The sequence below is a fragment of the Stigmatopora nigra genome, chromosome 6, assembly GCF_051989575.1.
Source record: "Stigmatopora nigra isolate UIUO_SnigA chromosome 6, RoL_Snig_1.1, whole genome shotgun sequence".
NCBI lineage: Eukaryota > Metazoa > Chordata > Actinopteri > Syngnathiformes > Syngnathidae > Stigmatopora > Stigmatopora nigra.
In genome coordinates, this window is record NC_135513.1 from 1,481,228 (window position 1) to 1,500,000 (window position 18,773).

The following is an 18,773-nucleotide window of genomic DNA, read 5'->3' on the forward strand; positions in this document are numbered from 1 at the left end:
TGCAGACGTTCAGCGCCAAGTTGTTGAGAGCGCACCACTCTGATTCTAAGGACATCCTCTCTGTAGGCTGTCACATTCTCCCCTTTGATCATCCCCAGCACAGTTGTATTGTCTGCAAATTTCACAATGATGTTCTCAGGGTGCGTGGGTCTGCAGTCGTGGGATTGGAGCGAGTAGAGAAGTGGACTCCGCACATAGCCATGGGGCCAGCCGGTGCTGAGCATTCTGGCAGATGAGTGCTGGCAACCCAGCTACATGTGTTGGGGTCGGCTGACCAGAAAGTCCTGAATCCAGGAACATGTGGAAGATGGGAACTCCTGGTTGGCCAACTTGCGGTTTAGAAATTCCGGGCTCATGGTGTTAAAGGCTGAGCTGCAGTCGATGAAAAGCATTCTGACATAGCTCCCTCTTTTCTCAAAGTTGCTCAGTGTAGCGTGGAGGGCGGTAGGTATTGCATATTCAGTGGATCTATCCAGCCAATATGCAAACTGATACAGGTCATGGATGACGGGAAGACAGGCTTTGGTGTCTTCAAGTACCAATTTTTTGAAGCACTTAGGATGATTGGTGTGAGAGCTACTAGCGGCAGTCACCTAGATGCTACTTTCATTTTCTCTTTGAAATTTAAGCTAATTGCGTGACAGGACGATTTTCCGAAAGACGTTTGGGCAACGGACGTTTGGGCGCCGGACAGTTCGCCGAACGGATGTTTGGGCGACGGACATTTCGCTGCTGTGGGATTCGTGCGCCCGCCCCGCCCCCTGGATCGTGTGTGTACAAGTTTGTCAACCTAGGCCCGCGGGCCATACACGGCCCATTAGGATTTTTAATTTAGAAATCAATGACCTCATTAATTTTCCTTATGGAGGACGGGTCGAGCACCCATACACACGAGACAATCATCTTGGGTTTTCCTGGCAGCTTGTTCTGCCATAAATAGCCAATTGTTAGATACTGCTGTAATGCCTGTAGTCGTTCTAAACCAATCGTCTTTACTCGATTTAGGGGATACAATTGATGGAGGCACCTTGCCAGTTTTCAACTGAGTAGGACTGTTTTTTTACACCCCCACTGGCCACCAGCCAGCATGGATCGGTGTCAGAGGACCACGCACACAGGGTCAGGAAGCCAGTGTTGTCTCATTCGTTGGATAAGATAATTAATAAGCCAAAACATCCGGTACCTCACTTCCCTCTCTTGGACTGGGAGAGGACCAGTCCAGACTGAGAACTATGTCCAAGAACTGTGTCATGTTTAGATGTATGTGACCCGTCCCCGGGAGAATCAAAGGCGCCTTTAGAGGATCTTGTAGGTGATCACGTGCAGCTGCAGCAGCCTCCTGTAACTGTGAAGATATACTAGATACAAGAGAATGCAGTTGAGCCCAATATAATGCATGTGAGAGATCGGGTAACAGAACTTCTTCATATGAAGAACTGGGACCGGTTATCAGCTGGCCCGCAAGTAATTCAAATGGGGCAAAATTTGTGGTTTTGTTGATGGTTCGACGAATAGAGAGTAAAGCCTATGAGAGGGCTTGAAGCCAAGATATTTTGGTGCTGTACATTATTTTTGCCAATTTCTCTTTCCTGTAATTACACAAATTAACTAATCACCCTAAAAAAGGCGAAACACAAAAAGCAAACCAGGCAGCTTTCTCCTCCGGAAAACATTTTTCCCGTTCTCAGCAATCCAGTCTGTTTCCTGTTGAGAAGCAGTGTCCTTCTGCTAACCCAAATTCAATGTGTTTCTTTGAAGTTTTTTCTTTTCTTTTATGCAGATAGCTAGATTAGCCTTATTGTCCAGTTCCAATCGTGTAGTGAATAATGGCGTTTGGTATAGTCCACCAAATAGGATTTCCACATTTTGTTGTTGGTTGACTGCGTTATGTAGGCACAATGATTTCATAACGATGTATGGAACTTATTTGGATGCCATTATCACTATAAATCAATGGTACTTTGGAATTTCATATCATGAACTGTCTCTTTTTTTGTTTTTCTCAGTGCTCTCAAATTTCACATAGCAGATTTGTTCCTCCACTTCAAGTTTCACATTTGCTGCTTTTTTCATTAAAAAATAATATTGGACAAAATATTTTTACCACAATTTGTCGCCGCCATCCCTGAAAAAGGGTTTATTAGCGATTTCAGATATTGATTTGAAATTTCAAAATCTTTTTGACGGTTAAGTAACTGGTATTTTGCTTTCCTTTTAGTTGATTTCAGGCGCCTGTCAGATAACTGTCCAGAGAAAGATGCCGGGTGTCTCAGACCACCCTTATAAATATCATGTCCCTGACGTGCTTCGAAGTCCGCGACTCCGGCGGGGTGTCCCGGGCTACCCCTTTCCTTAATCCCACGTCCCCGATGTGTCACGTCTCAAACGTTTTCCTAATACATATCACGTCTCCGACGTGCTTCGAAGTCCGCGACTCCGGCATTAACCATTAACCGGGCCCTTATATGTCCGCGCAGCCTCTTTCCCCTCGACTCACGGACAGGGTCACCAAAATTGTTAGACGTAAAGCACAAGACTCCAATTCCTTAACCCTGTCTTATCCCGTATAACAATGGAGCGTGTTCAGCATCAGAGGAGACAGACCAGGGTAGAGCGAGTTAATCCACAGATGATTTATTCCTGACAAATTGATCTATACAGAGCTCCGGGTCTCCCTCCCAAGTAATAAGCCCGCTGAGCGTCTCTGCCACCAGCGGAGGATGTGAAAGACAACGTCCGAACACGAGTTTGCCCAGTTATAGTAATACAAAAATGAATATTCATTAGCTGATTATCAACACGATGTGGATTGATCCACGACTGTCTCAAAGGTTGTCTTGTTTGGAAATTTCCATTGTCCCCGCAACTCTCTTGGCCTTGGAGATCCGCACCACTCGTCTCTTTATCTTGGCTGGCCTTGGAGATCTGCACTGCTTGCCTCATTATCAGCCTGCACTGCACTGGAGCTGCCTGTAATTCAACCTTACAAGGGGCTTGTTCATTGTATTGGCATCATTAAAGGGGAACCTTCGTTTGCGTGGTTATCGAGTTTAAAAACAAGTTTTTAATCATACAATAGTAATATATAAAAATGAAGCAGCTATAATAAAACGAATGAGTAAGGTATGGTTAAAATATGTCAGTCTTCAATACCAAACAAAGCCTTCACAAACAAAGCTTAGATTTCATTGCAAGCAAGTATGATAAGAATAAGGTGCACTTTACTATAGGTGAGCGAATTATTCTTTAATGGTAAGGCCAAATCTATACTATGTTGCAGGCAAATATGTATAATGGAATAAAATCGTGACACACTGTCAATATGTATGCCACCTGTATAGCCACTCATCTTCCAAATTGTGAATGGTGGATGATACAAATCTTTCTGCATGGCTTTGTTAGCCTTGCCAGTAATTTCCATACACCCAACAAGTGATGCTCTACACCAGGGATCAGGAACCTTTTTGATGGAAAGACTGATAATTTCACCAATAGGTACTCCCAAATGCACACACAAATAAAACAGATATCTGACTCATACCTGGTCCGGTGTCTTGCAAGAGAGAATTGATCCTGACTCGTCACCGTCCGAGATCATTCTGCCGAATAGACGCCTCTTGCTTATTTATCACATAAGATATACAACATGCATCTGACGGATCTTCCCAAGGGAGCGGTGTGGACAACACTTTCAGAAGTCAAAACAATTGAAAGTCCTCTGGATCTTCCCAAGGGACGTTGTGAACCACACTTTCAGAAGTCGATGTTTCTCGATATTTCTCAAAACAATTTTGAGAAGTCCAGTATGAGAGAGGAGCGACCTTCCCGTTGTCTATCAGGGTTTTTAGTCACTTCACCAGTTTTAAACTACAAAAAGTTAGAATTCTTTTGACTGCATTGTTGTTGTTGCTAATCAATGTCAACAGACTATCCTTACAGAAGAGTGTAATGGAAAAAAAGATTATAAGGCACTGGAGGCAGTGTCAAGGCCATAATACCAATGTAATTCTTCTATTCCTGCGCTTTCTCACCAGCAGTTTACCTCACAGGTTAGTGGAGAGACATGCACCCATCAAAAGAGCCATATGTGGCTCCCAAGCCATAGGTTCCCTACTCCTGCTCTACACCAACACCGCAGGAGAATAAGCTACCAAGCTTCGATTGTGAAACATTGTCTGACTGGTACAACGTGTGCCTTATCACCCATTGGCAAAGTTTTTCTTTATTTTTCAGAAGAGAAGGAATGCGTGTGGAACTCACCTGCAATGTCTCAGCATGTGAACGCTTGTCTTTGGTCTTTCACAGTAACTAGTTTTTCTGCCTTTTTTGCAAATAGTGTATAGCGATGGAATAAAATGATATGGTACAAGGTCATTAAATCCTAGTTTAAAGCCTTGGGTTAAGGTAATGGTCTAGTATGTATCATTGGGGCTCAAAAGGCCTAGTTCAAATTCAAATGTTTATGACTCATTTTTAAAGAATTTAATTCCAAATTAGAGTGAAAAATAAGTATTTAGTCACCTACAAACAAGCAAGATTTCTGCATGTCAAAGAGGTCTACCTTCTAACAAAGTCTCCACTTGTTCCCTGTATTGATAGCATCTGTTTTAACTCATTATCAGTATAAAATAAACCTGTCCACAACCTTAGTCTCTCACACTCCAAACTCCACTAAGGCCAAGACCAAAGAGCTGTCAAACAACACTAGAGACAACATTGTCGACCTTCACCAGGCCGGAAAGACTGAATTTGCAATAGGTAAAACGAAAGAAATCAACTGTGATATTAGAAACTGAAAGACATACAAGACCACTGATAATCTCCCTTGATCTGGGGCTCCATGCAAGATCTCACCCTGTGGCCACAAAATGATAACAAGAACAGTGAGCAAAAATCCCAGAGCCACACGGGGGTACCTAGTGAATGACCTATATGGAGCTGGGACCACGGTAACAAAGGCTAATGTCAGTAACACAATGCGTTGCCAGGGACTCAAATCCTGCACTGCCAGACATGTTCCCCTGCTGATGCCAGTACACATCCAGGTCCATCTGCGGTTCGCTAGAGAGCATTTGGATGATTCAGAAGAGGACTAGGAGAATGTGTTATGGTCAGATGAAACCAAAACACAACTTTTTGGTAGAAACACAGGTTTTCGTGTTTGGAGGGGAAAGAATACTGAATTGCATCCGAATAACACCATACCCACTGTGAAGCATGGGGGCAGAAACATAATTTGGGGGTGCAAAGAGACCAGGACAACTGATCTGTGTAAAGGAAAGAATGACTGGGGCCATGCATCGAGAGATTTTGAGGGCAAACCTGAGCTGCAGCCTGATGCCTATCCTGGCAAGAATCGCAGAACCTACTGGTAGACACCGACGGTAAGGGAGCGGTCAGTTAGGATAAGAAGTCCTATCGGGCCTTTTCAACTTGTCGAACCCCAGACGCAGGTTTTGATACGGTTTTGGCCATGCAGCCCATGTAGAATGACTTCCAGACGGCTGCAAGGATATTTTAGTCGACCAGCCAACCTCTCAGGAGGGAAAAGCAGTGCACGATTGACACATTGTACAGCGGGGATGGGGCGTTACTGACCTCGACTCGGGATGTTGTGAATTGGTGGGCCAGATACTCAATTCCACCAACACCCCACCTCTTCCGTTGAGGAAGGATAGTGTCAAGTTGCCATGGTAGACACCCCAATGCAACATCGCATGGACCTTGCAGAGTTGCCAACTTCTCCGGAATTTACCCGGACAAGTAATGCAAACTCTGGACCCCTGATAACTTCCCTACACTATGGAATCCAAAAAAACTCACTTAAATCTTTTTTGAAGCAACCATTTTGGAAAAGTACCAAAGTTCCAACTAAATAATGGCTTCCGCATTTGATTCAACTCCACTGTAAACCGGATGAATTTGAGTCAATTGTAAATCATCTGAGTTACAAGTTCTGACAAATGACTCGTCCTGTGCGATTTCAGCGTGGCAATCGATTTTGAATTGATTGCATAGGTAGCCTCTATCGGTTTATCATTTTTGATTTTGTCTTTTTCATAAAAGAAGTAATTATTAAGGCCGACGAAACGACCAATTTTTTTGTTTTGAAACATTTTATCATTTCCAGGGGTTTTCTAAAGCAACTAGGTGTACTACACAGCACTGGTAAGTTATATTATATGCCTGTTGGGATAAGTGCAGAATGGATGGTAATCTGGATGAAACTTCTAATAAGTAACACAGACACTCGCAGAAGTTTATTGATTCTTATTTGACGAAATATCACAAGTTGAAGCCATCTCCAAAAGTACCGACATTTGGACATTTCACCACATGCACGTACAACTTCAGCGTCACACATGGTGGAATTACTGACTAAAACGCATCCATATACAAAGATAAACTTAATTGCTATTGATAGGTTCGGCACTCGGACGATTCGCCCAAAGACATTTCGCCGAATGGACCGTTCGGCCGAACGGTCGTTGCGCTGAAAAAATTAGTGTTTCATTTATTTTATTAAATAAAAGTGGGGATGTTTCTTTGTGTTGTTTTTTTGTGGTGAGGTTGAAAAACATACACACGGGAGCAGGGCAAACGCAAAAAAAAAAGCGGTGAAACGTCCATGCGGTGAAATGTTCATGCGGTGAAACGGCCATGCGGTGAAACGGCCATGCGGTGAAATGTCCATCGGGCGAACTGTTCGTCGCCGTAACATCCGTCGGCGAAACGTCTTTCGGCAAATCGTCTGAGGTTCACCAATAGGTATTCCCAAAAACACGCATGAAAAAGACAGACATCTGACTCATATCCGGTGTCTTGAGAATTGATCCTCAAGTGTTTCATTTATTTTATTAAATAAAAGTGGGGATGTTTCTCTTTGTCTTTTTTTGTGTTGAGGTTGAAAAACATACACACACGGGAGCAGGGAAAACGCAAAAATCCTGTTTCGGCGCAGCGTCCGTTCGGCGGAACGTCCGTATGGCGAAACATCCATTCGGTGAAACGTCCATTCGGCGAACAGGCCGGCGGCGAAACCTCCATGCGGTGAAACGTCCATGTGGTGAAACGGCCATTCGGCGAAACGTCCATTTGGTGAAATGTCCATTGGACGAACTGTTCGTCGCCGAAACAGCCGTTGGCGAAACATCCGTCGACGAAACGTCCGTCGGCGAAACGTTTTTCGGCGAATCGTCTGAGGTTCACCAATAGGTATTCCCAAAAACACGCACAAATAAGACAGACATCTGACTCATATCCGGTGTTTTAGAATTGATCCTCAAGCCTCAAGTGTTTCATTTATTTTATTAAATAAAAGTGGGGATGTTTCTCTTTGTGTTGTTTTTCTTTGTGTTGAGGTTGAAAAACATACACACACGGAAGCAGAGCGAACGCAAAAATCCTGTTTCGGTGAAGTGTCCGTTCGGCGAAATGTCCGTTTGGCGAAAAATCCATTCGGTGAAACGTCCATTCGCCGAACTGGCCTTCGGCGAAACGTCCATGCGGTGAAACGTCCATGTGGTGAAACGTCCATTTGGCGAAACGTCCATTGGGCGAACTGTTCGTCGCCGAAACGTCTTTCGGCAAATGGTCTGAGGTTCACCAATAGGTATTCCCAAAAACACGCACGAATAAGACAGACATCTGACTCATATCCGGTGTCTTGAGAATTGATCCTCACGCGCTTTCGGACAAGATCATTCTGCCTTCCACCGCCTCTCTCTCGCATTTTATTTACATAAAATTTTACAACATGCATCTCCGTTCTCAAAACAATTAAAACGTCCTGTCGGATCTTCCCGTGAGAGCTCTTGTGAGCCAGTCCTGAAGAAGTCCATGTTTTTCAAAACACTTGTATGTCCTCTGTACCTTCCCGAGGGAGTTTGATGTGAACCACTTTCAGAAGTCAATGTTACTCAAAACAATTGTTGAAAGTCCTCCGGATCCCAAGCCGCCCTGTCTATTTTGGAAAAAAATGTAAGACTTATAGTTATGTTAAGTGCGCCTTATAGTCGTGAAAAATACGATAATGTAAAAACAATTACATTTTATCTTGATTTTGCGTGAATCGGATTCACTCCAGAAAATTCCGTGAACTCCTAAAATGGGTTCGACGGAAGTTGGCAGCTCTGACATTGATGACAGTGTGTCTGAATTGGCAGACTAGGGTGGTGCTTACCCTTTTAAAAAAGTTGAACCAGTGGTTCCAATTATATGGGAACAACAATCCTTAGATAAGTGGAACATGAAGTGATTTGATAGGCATCGCAGCATTGATTGTTTACAACTTGTTTTGATTTCTGTCTCCAAATGCAGCATATCAGAAATCCAGAAAGATGTGGAATACAGGATCCCTTTTACAGTCAACAAGTCCATTATCACTTTTAACATGTGAGTTAGCTTTTTAGTCTCATATGGTTGAGATGTTACTTTAACACTTGTTACAGTCTAAGAATTATTAAAGCTCCATAATTGGATATTACTGTGCAGAATTGTATCTATCTATGCGGTTTCAATACGTATGTGAACACTTAGGGATTATTTGGGTTTCTGCTTTAATTAGTCTCTAAATATGCTATGATCTTCAACTCCCATATTTGCTTGCACTTAAGACGCTTTTGTCGGACCAAAAAATGATGACTGAATCAGCTTACATGCGCATAAAAAGTTGACATGTATGAAACTGCAAGTTGACAACGCCACAACACCTTAACGTCATGACGCCTTGGCGCCATGATGGATATGGTCATTACATTTCAAAATAGAGAAAGGATGAACAGACAAAAGGCTATACAAAATTAATTTTGACGTCAATGAATGATAAAAAAAACACTTGCTCGGGGGGTGGCCATCTTACCAGGGCGCTGCCGTCTTACCTAGTTAAACATGCTCTGACGGGCAGGTAAGTGGATATTACTGTGCAGAATTGTATCTATCTATGCAGTATCAATATGTATGTGAACACTTAGGGATTATTTGGGTTTCTGCTTTAACTAGTCTAAATATGCTATGATCTCCAACTGCCTTATTTACATGCACTTAAGCCACTTTTGTCGGACCAAAAATGATGACTGAATCGGCTTTCATGCGCATAAGAAGTCGACATGTATGAACCTGCTAGTTGACAACGCCAAAACACCTTAACGTCATGACAACCTGGCGCCATGATGGACATGATATTTACATTTCAAAATAGAGAAAACATTAACATACAAAAGGCTAAACAAAATTAATTTTGACATCTATGAATGAAAAAAAAAACACTTGCTCGGGGCGTGGCCATCTCACTAGGGCGCTGCCGTCTTACCTAGTTAAACATGCTCTGACGGGCCAGACGTGAGTAGCCTTGATTTTGAAATAAAACAAAATTCTTTGATTTTATTTTCGTTTTATTTTCTCGTTCGAAAGTGACAACTATTGGAGTAATATGAACCATCAAATTTTTTTAGATATTTTGACATTATAAGCAGTATGCCTGCCACAACATCTTAAACTTATGGTAAAGAAATTGTAATTTATGTAATTAGAAAGCATTATGTTCTCATTAAGATAGACTTATTTCTTTTATCAAATTGAATAATTTGATAATTTACATTTACAAAGACAGGTATATTAACTTATGATATTGTCCCTGATAACTTTGATTCATTCAGTATCTCAGAAATACCACTTGTGATCATTTTTCCTAAGATTCTCCGTTCAAAGTAACACATTTGTACTCCAGATAAAACCATGGATATGGAGGTGAGCTCCAATATCTGTATTTGATCATTAAATGCCGTTTTCCGTGTGATTTCACATTATAAAAATTATAAATATACAAAATATTCCTGAATACTCTTGTCATGGGAAGGGTATTCATGAATATTTTTATTAAGCTGCAGCACCATATTTGAACTTGTAGTAGTTCAGGGGTGGCCAACCAGTCAGAGACCAAGAGCCACATTTTTTACTGTGTTACTGCAAAGAGCCACATCACACACATACCTTTGCTCAGCCAGATTTATTGTAAATGTCACACACCAGCATAGTAATGACATAAATTGACTCCTACAGTACTAACAGCACAGGCCAGTCATTATCAACAATGAACATTGTGTGCACTGTCTCACACAGACAAACTCTCAGTTCAACCAAGTCCACAAACAAAAATATGATAATTTACAATAGCGTTTTTCTTTTACTGTGCATGTTACTTAGTGGGACTTCTGGCATTCATTGCCTTGAACAATCCTCTTCAAATCTGGCTTGTATTCCGTTGTTGCCACTCGAAGCAATTCTTTCACATGGGTGTCAGTCAGAACAGATCAATGCTTTGATTTCACGTGTTTCAGGGTAGAAAATACAGACTCGCAGACGTATGTTGACCCAAACATTGACAGTATCTTAAGCGCAGCCCGTTTAACATTGGGGTATTTTTCCATTGGCACACTTTTCCAGAACTCAATGGTCCCTTCTCTTAAGGCAGGTTTCAGTTGATCCTCCTCACAAAGATCGATCATCTCCAACTCAGCCGCAGCCTCATCTGTGACTAGCGGGGCTTTCAGACAGTCCGTCTCAGCATTAAATGGGTCGACGAGAAACGTAATCTGTGGCCTTTTCAGTTGTAGATCACGGAACCGGGCCACAAAGCTTTCGTGCATGTTTTCAACCAGTGTTGCATATCTGGCTCTTTGCTTATTCAAGGCGGCGCTAGTGGCTTTTAGCAGAGTGGGGAAATGCGTTGAATCTCCCTTTTGAATATGCGCCGTGAACAGCTTCAGTTTGTTTACAAACGCAAACACACTTTGAACCAGGTCAGGCAGCATTTTTAACTTACCCTCAGGTTCAGTCTGTCCAAGTGACACAGCATGTCGACCAAAAAGGCCAGATCCATAATCCACTCGAGGTCCGAGAGCTCGGGATAGTCCTTCTCTTCCATGAACAGTTTCACGGCATCCAAAAGCTCAAAGAAGCGAGAGAGTACCTGGCCTTTTGATAGCCACCTCACAGTGCAGTGCAGCGGCAAGTCACTTGGAAGCCCTTGGTCCAGTGCAGCGATGAGATTCTTGAATTGCCGGTGGTTAAGCGCATGTGTGCGGATGTAGTTGACAATTTACATCACAGGCTTCATGACATTGTCTAAATTCAATTATTTAGACACGAGTTGCTCCCTGTGGATGATGCAGTGGAAATTCCAAAACCCGGGAAATTTTTGGTCAGCTTGGCACAGCCCCACCAGCCCGTTAACAGATCCGATCATGGCTGGAGCTCCATCCGTGGCTATTGCAGTTAGTTTTGCTATTGGCAGATTTGCTTTCGCAAATGCAGCCATCATTGTTTCTTTCACGTCTATGCCACGTGTTCTTTCTTTTAATGGCACAATATCAAGGAGTTCTTCTTTGATCAAACAATCGTTTGACACAGACCGTGCAAATATTGCTAACTGAGGCTTGTCTTGTATGTCACAACTCTCATCCAATGCGACACTAAAATACTCACATGCTTGTAGGTCAGAGTGCAACTGTGATTCAATAGACGTGTTAATGTCTGATATTCTGTGTTCAACAGTGTGGCGGGACAGTTGGACGTCTGATATCATTCATTTTAGTTTGTCGTTTTCAGGAGACAAGATTTCAACAACGTCACCGAGACATTTTTTAATGAACTCCCCTTCATTGTATGGCTTTTTGGCCCGTGCAATGTTCCAAGCCAGTTGATACGATGCAAGCGTCACCTGCAGAGGCGGGGGAGTGGACCATCCTGAGGCCCGAGAGTGTGACTACTCTCCAAGCTCCTCTAAGCTATCTCCAGCCGAAAAGCTGCTTCAACGGTGGTTTTATTAGAGATAAGACAAGTCATAAAAATGGGAGGCGTTAATACAAATGAAGGAGGTGAAGTGCAAAAGGTGTAGTGCACATTTTAACCAATAGGTGTAAGTTAAATTCTATTCTAGTAACTTTTAATACATCATAGTGAAAAGGGTGCAAGACTAAATATAAGAATACAAATATATTTCACACGTACGAACAACCAATTATCGTTATTTAGCTTTCAAAAACAAGCAAACACTACAATTAGCTAAGAATTAGTCCGTCGTTTTGCGCAACAAATTAACATTTATAATTTCTATTACTGTGGGTTTAAGATTACAGTAGTACCTGCACATGAATAAAATTGTCCCATACCATATAGAAAATGGGTGTAGAGAGATTTGTGTGTAAACAATCAAGCAACATTTAACTTACCTCTTACAATAAGTTCTTCTAAGCGTAGTTGATGAAAAGACCTGTGCAGTACGATGAGGTAATAACGATGAATGACTGCACAGGGGCATGAAGAGCTTTACTGCTCCTCGGATGACGCCGCAGACGATGCGGGAGAAGATGCAGGAGGCGGCGTAGAGGCCGCAGGAGGTGTCGTAATGGATGCAGGAGACGGCATAGTGGCTATAGGAGGTGGCGTAAGGGATGCAGGGGGATCTTCTGCTGTTTTTTTGCGCGTAAGAAATATCGTTATTGGGAGTTGTGAACGTTGTTTTCTTTGGTCGATGAAGATGAGCCTATAACAGCCATGACGTCATCAATACGATTGCTGAATTTGACGGGTCTTACCATGTTAACCCTAACCCTATAAGGCCACCTTCGTCAGCTTCGTCACCTTCGTCACCTTCGTCAGTCGCAGACTCTTCCTCCTCATTCACCGATTTGGTCATTTCCTGTAGGTCCTCTTCTGTCAGTGGGTTTGAGTGGCAGTCGATGAGATTTGTAATTTCATCAGCCGTCAAATCCGAGAAGCCATCAGTCTGCACCAACCGAGCAAACCTGACTGACAGCCTTATCAACGGCAGAGTGATGGATTTCGTTTGGCGTGAAACCCTCTTTGTCATGAGCGATTTTGTTTGACCACATTTTTTTCCAGCTGGAGATGAGTGTCTGTTGTTAACATCTTTTGCTATTTCTTCGGTTCACCAGATGCACCAAGGAATAAAGCGAGTTTGGGAGGCATCACGAAGGGCCTCACAAAACTTTTAATTTTAAAAAATCACTGCGAGACAAAGACGAACTAACCGCAATCTATGGCGAGAAGCCTACTGTATACGAGATAAGCGTGGACTGATGGGCATTGAGAGAAGCTTGGGCTATTATAGTGAATGGGCCAATGGGTAGTGGAGTATTCAGTGAGTGCTGGCCAATCAGCTTGCGTTTATGCCCGTGATGCTTAGCGTAAACGTGCATTCTTTGTTTTAAAATTTTGTAGAATGATGTACTAATTCTAATTGAATATTTGTTTTCAAATTTTGTAAAATAATGTCATTTCTAATTTTAATTTAATATTTTTCATCATTATTATTTTTTAAATAAATAATAAATTAAATTTTGATATTTTTAATTTTTGAATATTTTTAGACCAACGAAGCTCTAAACCTGCGAAAGTGGAACCGCAAACTGTCTGTCTGTCTGTCCGTCCGTCCGTCCGTCCGTCCGTCCGTCCGTCCGTCCGTCCGTCCGTGTGTGTGTGTGTGTGTATGTGTGTGTATGTGTGTATAGGTGTGTGTATAGGTGTGTATATATAAATTTGCCTTTTTAAATAAAAGTCACATATGAAAAAAATGAAAAAATGAAAATCAGACATAGGCATTGTCGCCATCATTGACTTGACAAAAAGCCTAGAAGTCATCATACCCTCAGCAGCGTATGACGAAATTGTTTAGTGCTTCTCCACAAGTTCGTCTTCCCAGGCAAGACACATTTATGACATTTATTTATGACATATTCATACTTGTTAGCTCTCCGCCTTGAGCACCATCAATCCGGCGACTGTAAGTTGCCTCACCCTCCCTCAGTCAGCCTGTGGAAGGCAGATCCACGCCAAACGAACTTCCTCTTACTTCATTGCGACTTAATTTCATAGAAGGGATTTGTGTTGTCGTCACGTCACGTGTTGCTGCAGGTTCAGAGTCCTGATGGCTGTTGGGAAAAAGCTGTCCTTGAGCCTGTTTGTCCGTGCTTTGTAGGACCTGTAGCATCTGCCAGATGGAAGCAACTGGAACAGGCCGTGTCCAGGATGGTATGGGTCCCCAACAATGGACCCGGCTCTTCTGAAGTACCGGGGTTGGCAATGTCTTCTAGCGATGGCAGAGAGCAGCCGACGATCTTCTGGGCAGTGTTTATCACCCTCTGCATGGCTTTTTTGTCTGCTGCCGTGCATCCGGCATACCACACTGTAATGCCGTAAGTCAGGATGCTTTCCATAGTGGCTCTGTAGAAGGTTGCCAGAAGCTTGTTGTCCAATTTGTCCCTTCTCAATACCCTGAGAAAGTGGAGTCGTTTCTGGGCCTTCTTCACTACCACTGTGGTGTTTGTAGACCAGGAGAGCCTATCCGTGACATGGACTCCCATAAATTTGAAGGATCGGACCCTGTCTACACTTGCATTAATGAGGAGTGGGGCCAGGTCTGTGCTGCGCTTGCGAAAGTCCAGGATAATTTCTTTAGTCTTTGTGGTATTTAGTGTAAGATTGTTTGCCGAGCACCAAAAAGACAGTTTGTCGACCTCGTCTCTGTAAGCCGACTCATCCCCGCCTGAGATGAGTCTGATCACAGTGGTGTCATCGGCGAATTTGATAATGGAGTTTGACTGGTGGGCTGGTGTGCAGGCGTATGTGTACAGGGAGTACAGGAGGGGACTCAGTCCACAGCCTTGTGGTGAGCCAGTGTTCAGTGTAATGGAGGAAGAGAGGTGTGGACCCATTCTTACAGTTTGTGGTCGGCCAGTCAAGAAGTTCTTTATCCAGCAGCAGATTGAAGAGGATAGTCCAAGGTGGTACAGTTTGTCCTTCAGATTGTCCGGCTTAATGGTGTTAAAGGCTGAGCTGTAGTCAATGAAAAGCATCCTCACATAGTTCCCCTGGTGCTCCAGGTGGCTCAGTGCTGTGTGTAGAGCCACGGCGATAGCATCCCCATTGGACCTGTTTTCTCTATAAGCAAACTGGTGAGGGTCAACTGAGGGGGGGATTGTATTTCTGATGTGTCGGACTACCAACTTTTCAAAGCACTTCATGATCACAGGCGTGAGAGCAACAGGCCTGTAATCGTTCAAGCTGTCGATGGTTGGCTTTTTGGGGACAGGAATGATGGTGGCAGATTTCAGGCAGGCAGGAACGATGGATTGTTGCAAGACCGATTGAAAAAGTCCGTGAAGACTCCTGCCAGCTGTTCAGCACAGGATTTGAGCACCTTGCCAGGTATTCCGTCTGGACCAGCAGCCTTCCTGGTGTTCACAGACTGCATTTCCAGTCTCACTTCCTGTTCCCGAAACTCCAGTGTATTGTCGCAGGGTGGTGGTGGGAGTGTTGACACTGGGTCTGATTTGTCAGTTTCAAAGCGGGCAAAGAAATGGTTCAGTTCCTCCGCTAGTGAGGCATTCGCGTTTACAGACATAGAAGTGTTCTTGTAGTTCAGGGGTGGCCAACCCACGGCTCCCGAGCCGCATGCAGCTCTTTGCCCGGTTTCATGCGGCTCTTACGTCCATATCAAAGTTTGTATTTGTGTTTTATTTTTATTTGCGTGTGCGCTTCGCTTGAGTTCAATACGGTATTTTCGTCCAATGCGGATGTGCTTGGGATGAAAATACCTCAAAGTTTTCCAGTAGGAGCAAGGCCATTTGAGTAAACGTTTTTAACCGAGTGGGAGAGCTCCCGTGAACCAGAAGCGACAATGAACGGCGTCGCGCACACAAAAAGTATCCCAAAGATCGAGCGTCGGCTGAAAAAGCCACACCTCCTGCGAGGCAGACCAATGGCGAGAGTGCTCAGCCGGGAGCAGCCAATAGGAGAGCGAGGTGTACACCTCACGTGGTGGGCGCGCTAGTTAAAAGCCATGCATAATAAATGACAACTCACAAGGAGAGAATGTTGCGCAAAAATAGGCTCTGATTTTATGACAGAAGTCCCACTAAGTAACATGCATAGTAAAAGAAAAACGCTATTGTAAATTATTATATTTTTGTTTGTGGACTTGGTTGAACTGAGAGTTTGTCTGTGTGAAACAGTGCACACAATGTTCATTGTTGATAATGACTGGCCTGTGCTGTTAGTACTGTAGGAGTCAATTTATGTCATTACTATGCTAGTGTGTGACATTTACAATAAATCTGGCTGAGCAAAGGTATGTGTGTGATGTGGCTCTTTGCGGTAACACAGTAAAAAAATGTAGCTCTTTGCGGTAACACAGTAAAAAATGTGGCTCTTGGTCTCTGACTGGTTGGCCACCCCTGTTGTAGTTAGTGATATGTCGTATTCCCTGCCACATCTTCTTTGGGTTATTTTCTTTGAAGTGCTCTTTGATTTTTTTAGTATATGCTGCCTTGGCCTTCTTTATGCCACTTTTCAGCTCTGCTCTGGCAGTTCTGTACTTTCTCTTGTCTCCCGATCTGTAGGCGGTGTTACGGCATTTGATAAGTGCTTGTCTCTTTGGTCATCCAGGGTTTTTGATTAGGAAAAACTCGTATCCGTTTGTCTGTAGTAACGTTGTCAATGCAGTTTCTGATGTAGGAGAGTACAGTTTCTGTATAGTCCAGGAGGTCGTTTTGTTCGAAAAGTTCCCAGTTGGTGCGGGAAAAGCAGTCCTGCAGCTTAGAAAGAGCGTTCTCGGGCCAAGTTTTTATTGTCTTTATTTCTGGCCTTGTCTGCGTTCGAAGTGTGGTGTACGCAGGGGTAGAGATATACAGAGATGATCTGATCCAGCTAGATGTGGGAGAGGATCAGCTTTATAGGCATGTTTGATGTTCGAGTAGACCTGGTCGAGAATTTTGTCTTGTCATGTATTGCATTTGACATATTGGATAAACTTGGGTATAACAGACTTTAAACATGCTTTGTTGGAGTCACCAGCGACAATAAAGACTCCATCAGGGTGGTCGAGCTGTTGTTTATTTACAGCCGTTAGCAGTAGGTCGAGAGCCGTGTTGACGTTAGCATTTGGAGGTATGTAGATAGCCGTTACTATGACGACCGTTAGCTCCCTCGGTAGATAGTATGGTCTGCATTGTATTGCCAATAGCTCCAAATCCGGAGAACAGTGAGTGTCAATGATCTTGCTGTCACAGCACCATTCGTTGTGTATGTACATGCATAGTCCACCGCCTTTGCTTTTTCCTATTAGTTCTTTGGAACTATCGTTCCAAAAAAGCGTTCGGCTAGCTAGCGATAGCGATATGGGCAAAGAAATTGAAATTGGTTTGTGTAGCCTAAGCAAATTGATGTCCATTTGACAACAGTAAGATAGACTGTCGACAAATTAAGAACATTTAGCACTTTTTCTGCTCTTCCAAGGAATGGTCTTGTAAAGATTTCTGTGAGAACACCGTCCAGAATGCTCAATGTGGTGAAGAAGAATCTTAGGTCAGAATCTTAGAGTGTTAGGTTAAGATTTGGAAAATTCCCCGCTTTATGGGAACAATGTGCTGGATATACATAGAAAACATTAAACAATGCATGCAATTCATGAGTAATGACTATTGTGTTCTAATGAAAACGAGCCAGCGAAACGGTACGTCGATGATAAGTTTCCTAAAATAATTGAAGGAGCATGGTTATCTTCCAGGGCAAGTGTTTAACATGGATGTTACCGGCCTTTTTGGGAAGAGGATACCTTTCCGGACATTCCTGATCAAAGATGAACCAAAATGGCCAGGGATGAGCAACAGGAAATCCTGGTTCACGAAAGCCCTCACAAACGACTGGTTCTTAATATGTTTCATTCCAAACACAAAGTTTCACTTCGCTGCATTTGGCTGCCCCTCAAGGTCCTCCTCCTAATTGGCTGTGAGGGAGACATGCACCCGGTCTCCATTATGAAGGTGTTATTAGTGTGTCCTTGGCCCCCTAAACAAGATACACCATTCAGGGCCACATCTCATCAATTGATGAGTCCAACCAGAACAACAGCGTCAAGAGCATTGGGGGTTCTGACATCATAGGCACCGTTCAAAGCGGCTGCTAGTTGCAGTAGCCCCCTAAATCCTCACTCAATCAAATCCAATCTATACTATAGTGCCACATTCCTGACGAACATCCAGACTGCATTTAGAGATATGAAGGAAAGGACAATTATATTGAGCTGGAAAAATTTGTGGCCCACAACAATCAACAGGGAGTTTGAGGGATTTAGGCCTGAGGAGAATCATCACTCACCTATAGATTACGCCGTGAAGCTTGCTCGGTTGGTAGCCAATGAAGACTTCTCTGACATGACAGCAGAGAACGTCAACCTCCCCCACTGATAAGGCCCTCATTGAAATTATGCAATTGCGTAGTGAGACAACGATGAGGATGAATAATGTGGTCTTACTTTAAGAAATATGCAGATCTTGAATATGGCTCATACTTTGCAACAAAAGGGCCAGGAGCTTGATGACATCACTGTCAGAGCCATCACATTTCACAATCGTCTAGACAGTGTCATTTCTTTGTACAAAAGCATATTTGTACAAAAAAGAAACATTGGTCACGACTCCCCATCAACACTTTGTGCGCAGAAAACCTCTCGCAGAAGATCCTCCTGCTGCCCCTATGTCACCTGAAAAATTAATTGACCACAAATCTAATAAGAAGCATCACCTGACTTGGGCTAAAGCTCCCAATAATCTGTGCATTTTTGGGGGGATTGGAGAGGATCTAATTCCATTACAAGTACAAGTACTTACAAGCATTTACACATGTATTAAATATTGATTATATTTATTTATTATATTATATTATAATTATTAGATTTAATTATCAATTTTATT

The 18,773-nt window shown here is 43.1% G+C and overlaps 1 protein-coding gene and 1 pseudogene across 7 annotated transcripts in view; both read left to right on the plus strand.

Moving 5' to 3' along the window:
* Window positions 1-18,773, plus strand: part of vps37a (VPS37A subunit of ESCRT-I) — a 48,574-nt gene that overhangs the window by 3,269 nt on the left and 26,532 nt on the right. For 6 of the 7 annotated variants that reach the window (XR_013326769.1, XM_077719829.1, XM_077719831.1 and 3 more), the window contains exon 3: window positions 8,320-8,394. The exons of the other annotated variant lie outside the window; for it this stretch is intronic. Coding sequence is in view for 5 of the 6 variants with exons in the window: in XM_077719829.1 (XP_077575955.1) it covers window positions 8,320-8,394 (75 nt within the window). In the remaining variant the exon portion in view is untranslated. The remainder of the gene's footprint in view (window positions 1-8,319; window positions 8,395-18,773) is intronic. 7 annotated transcript variants of the gene reach the window in all.
* Window positions 4,569-8,312, plus strand: LOC144197718 (uncharacterized; annotated as a pseudogene).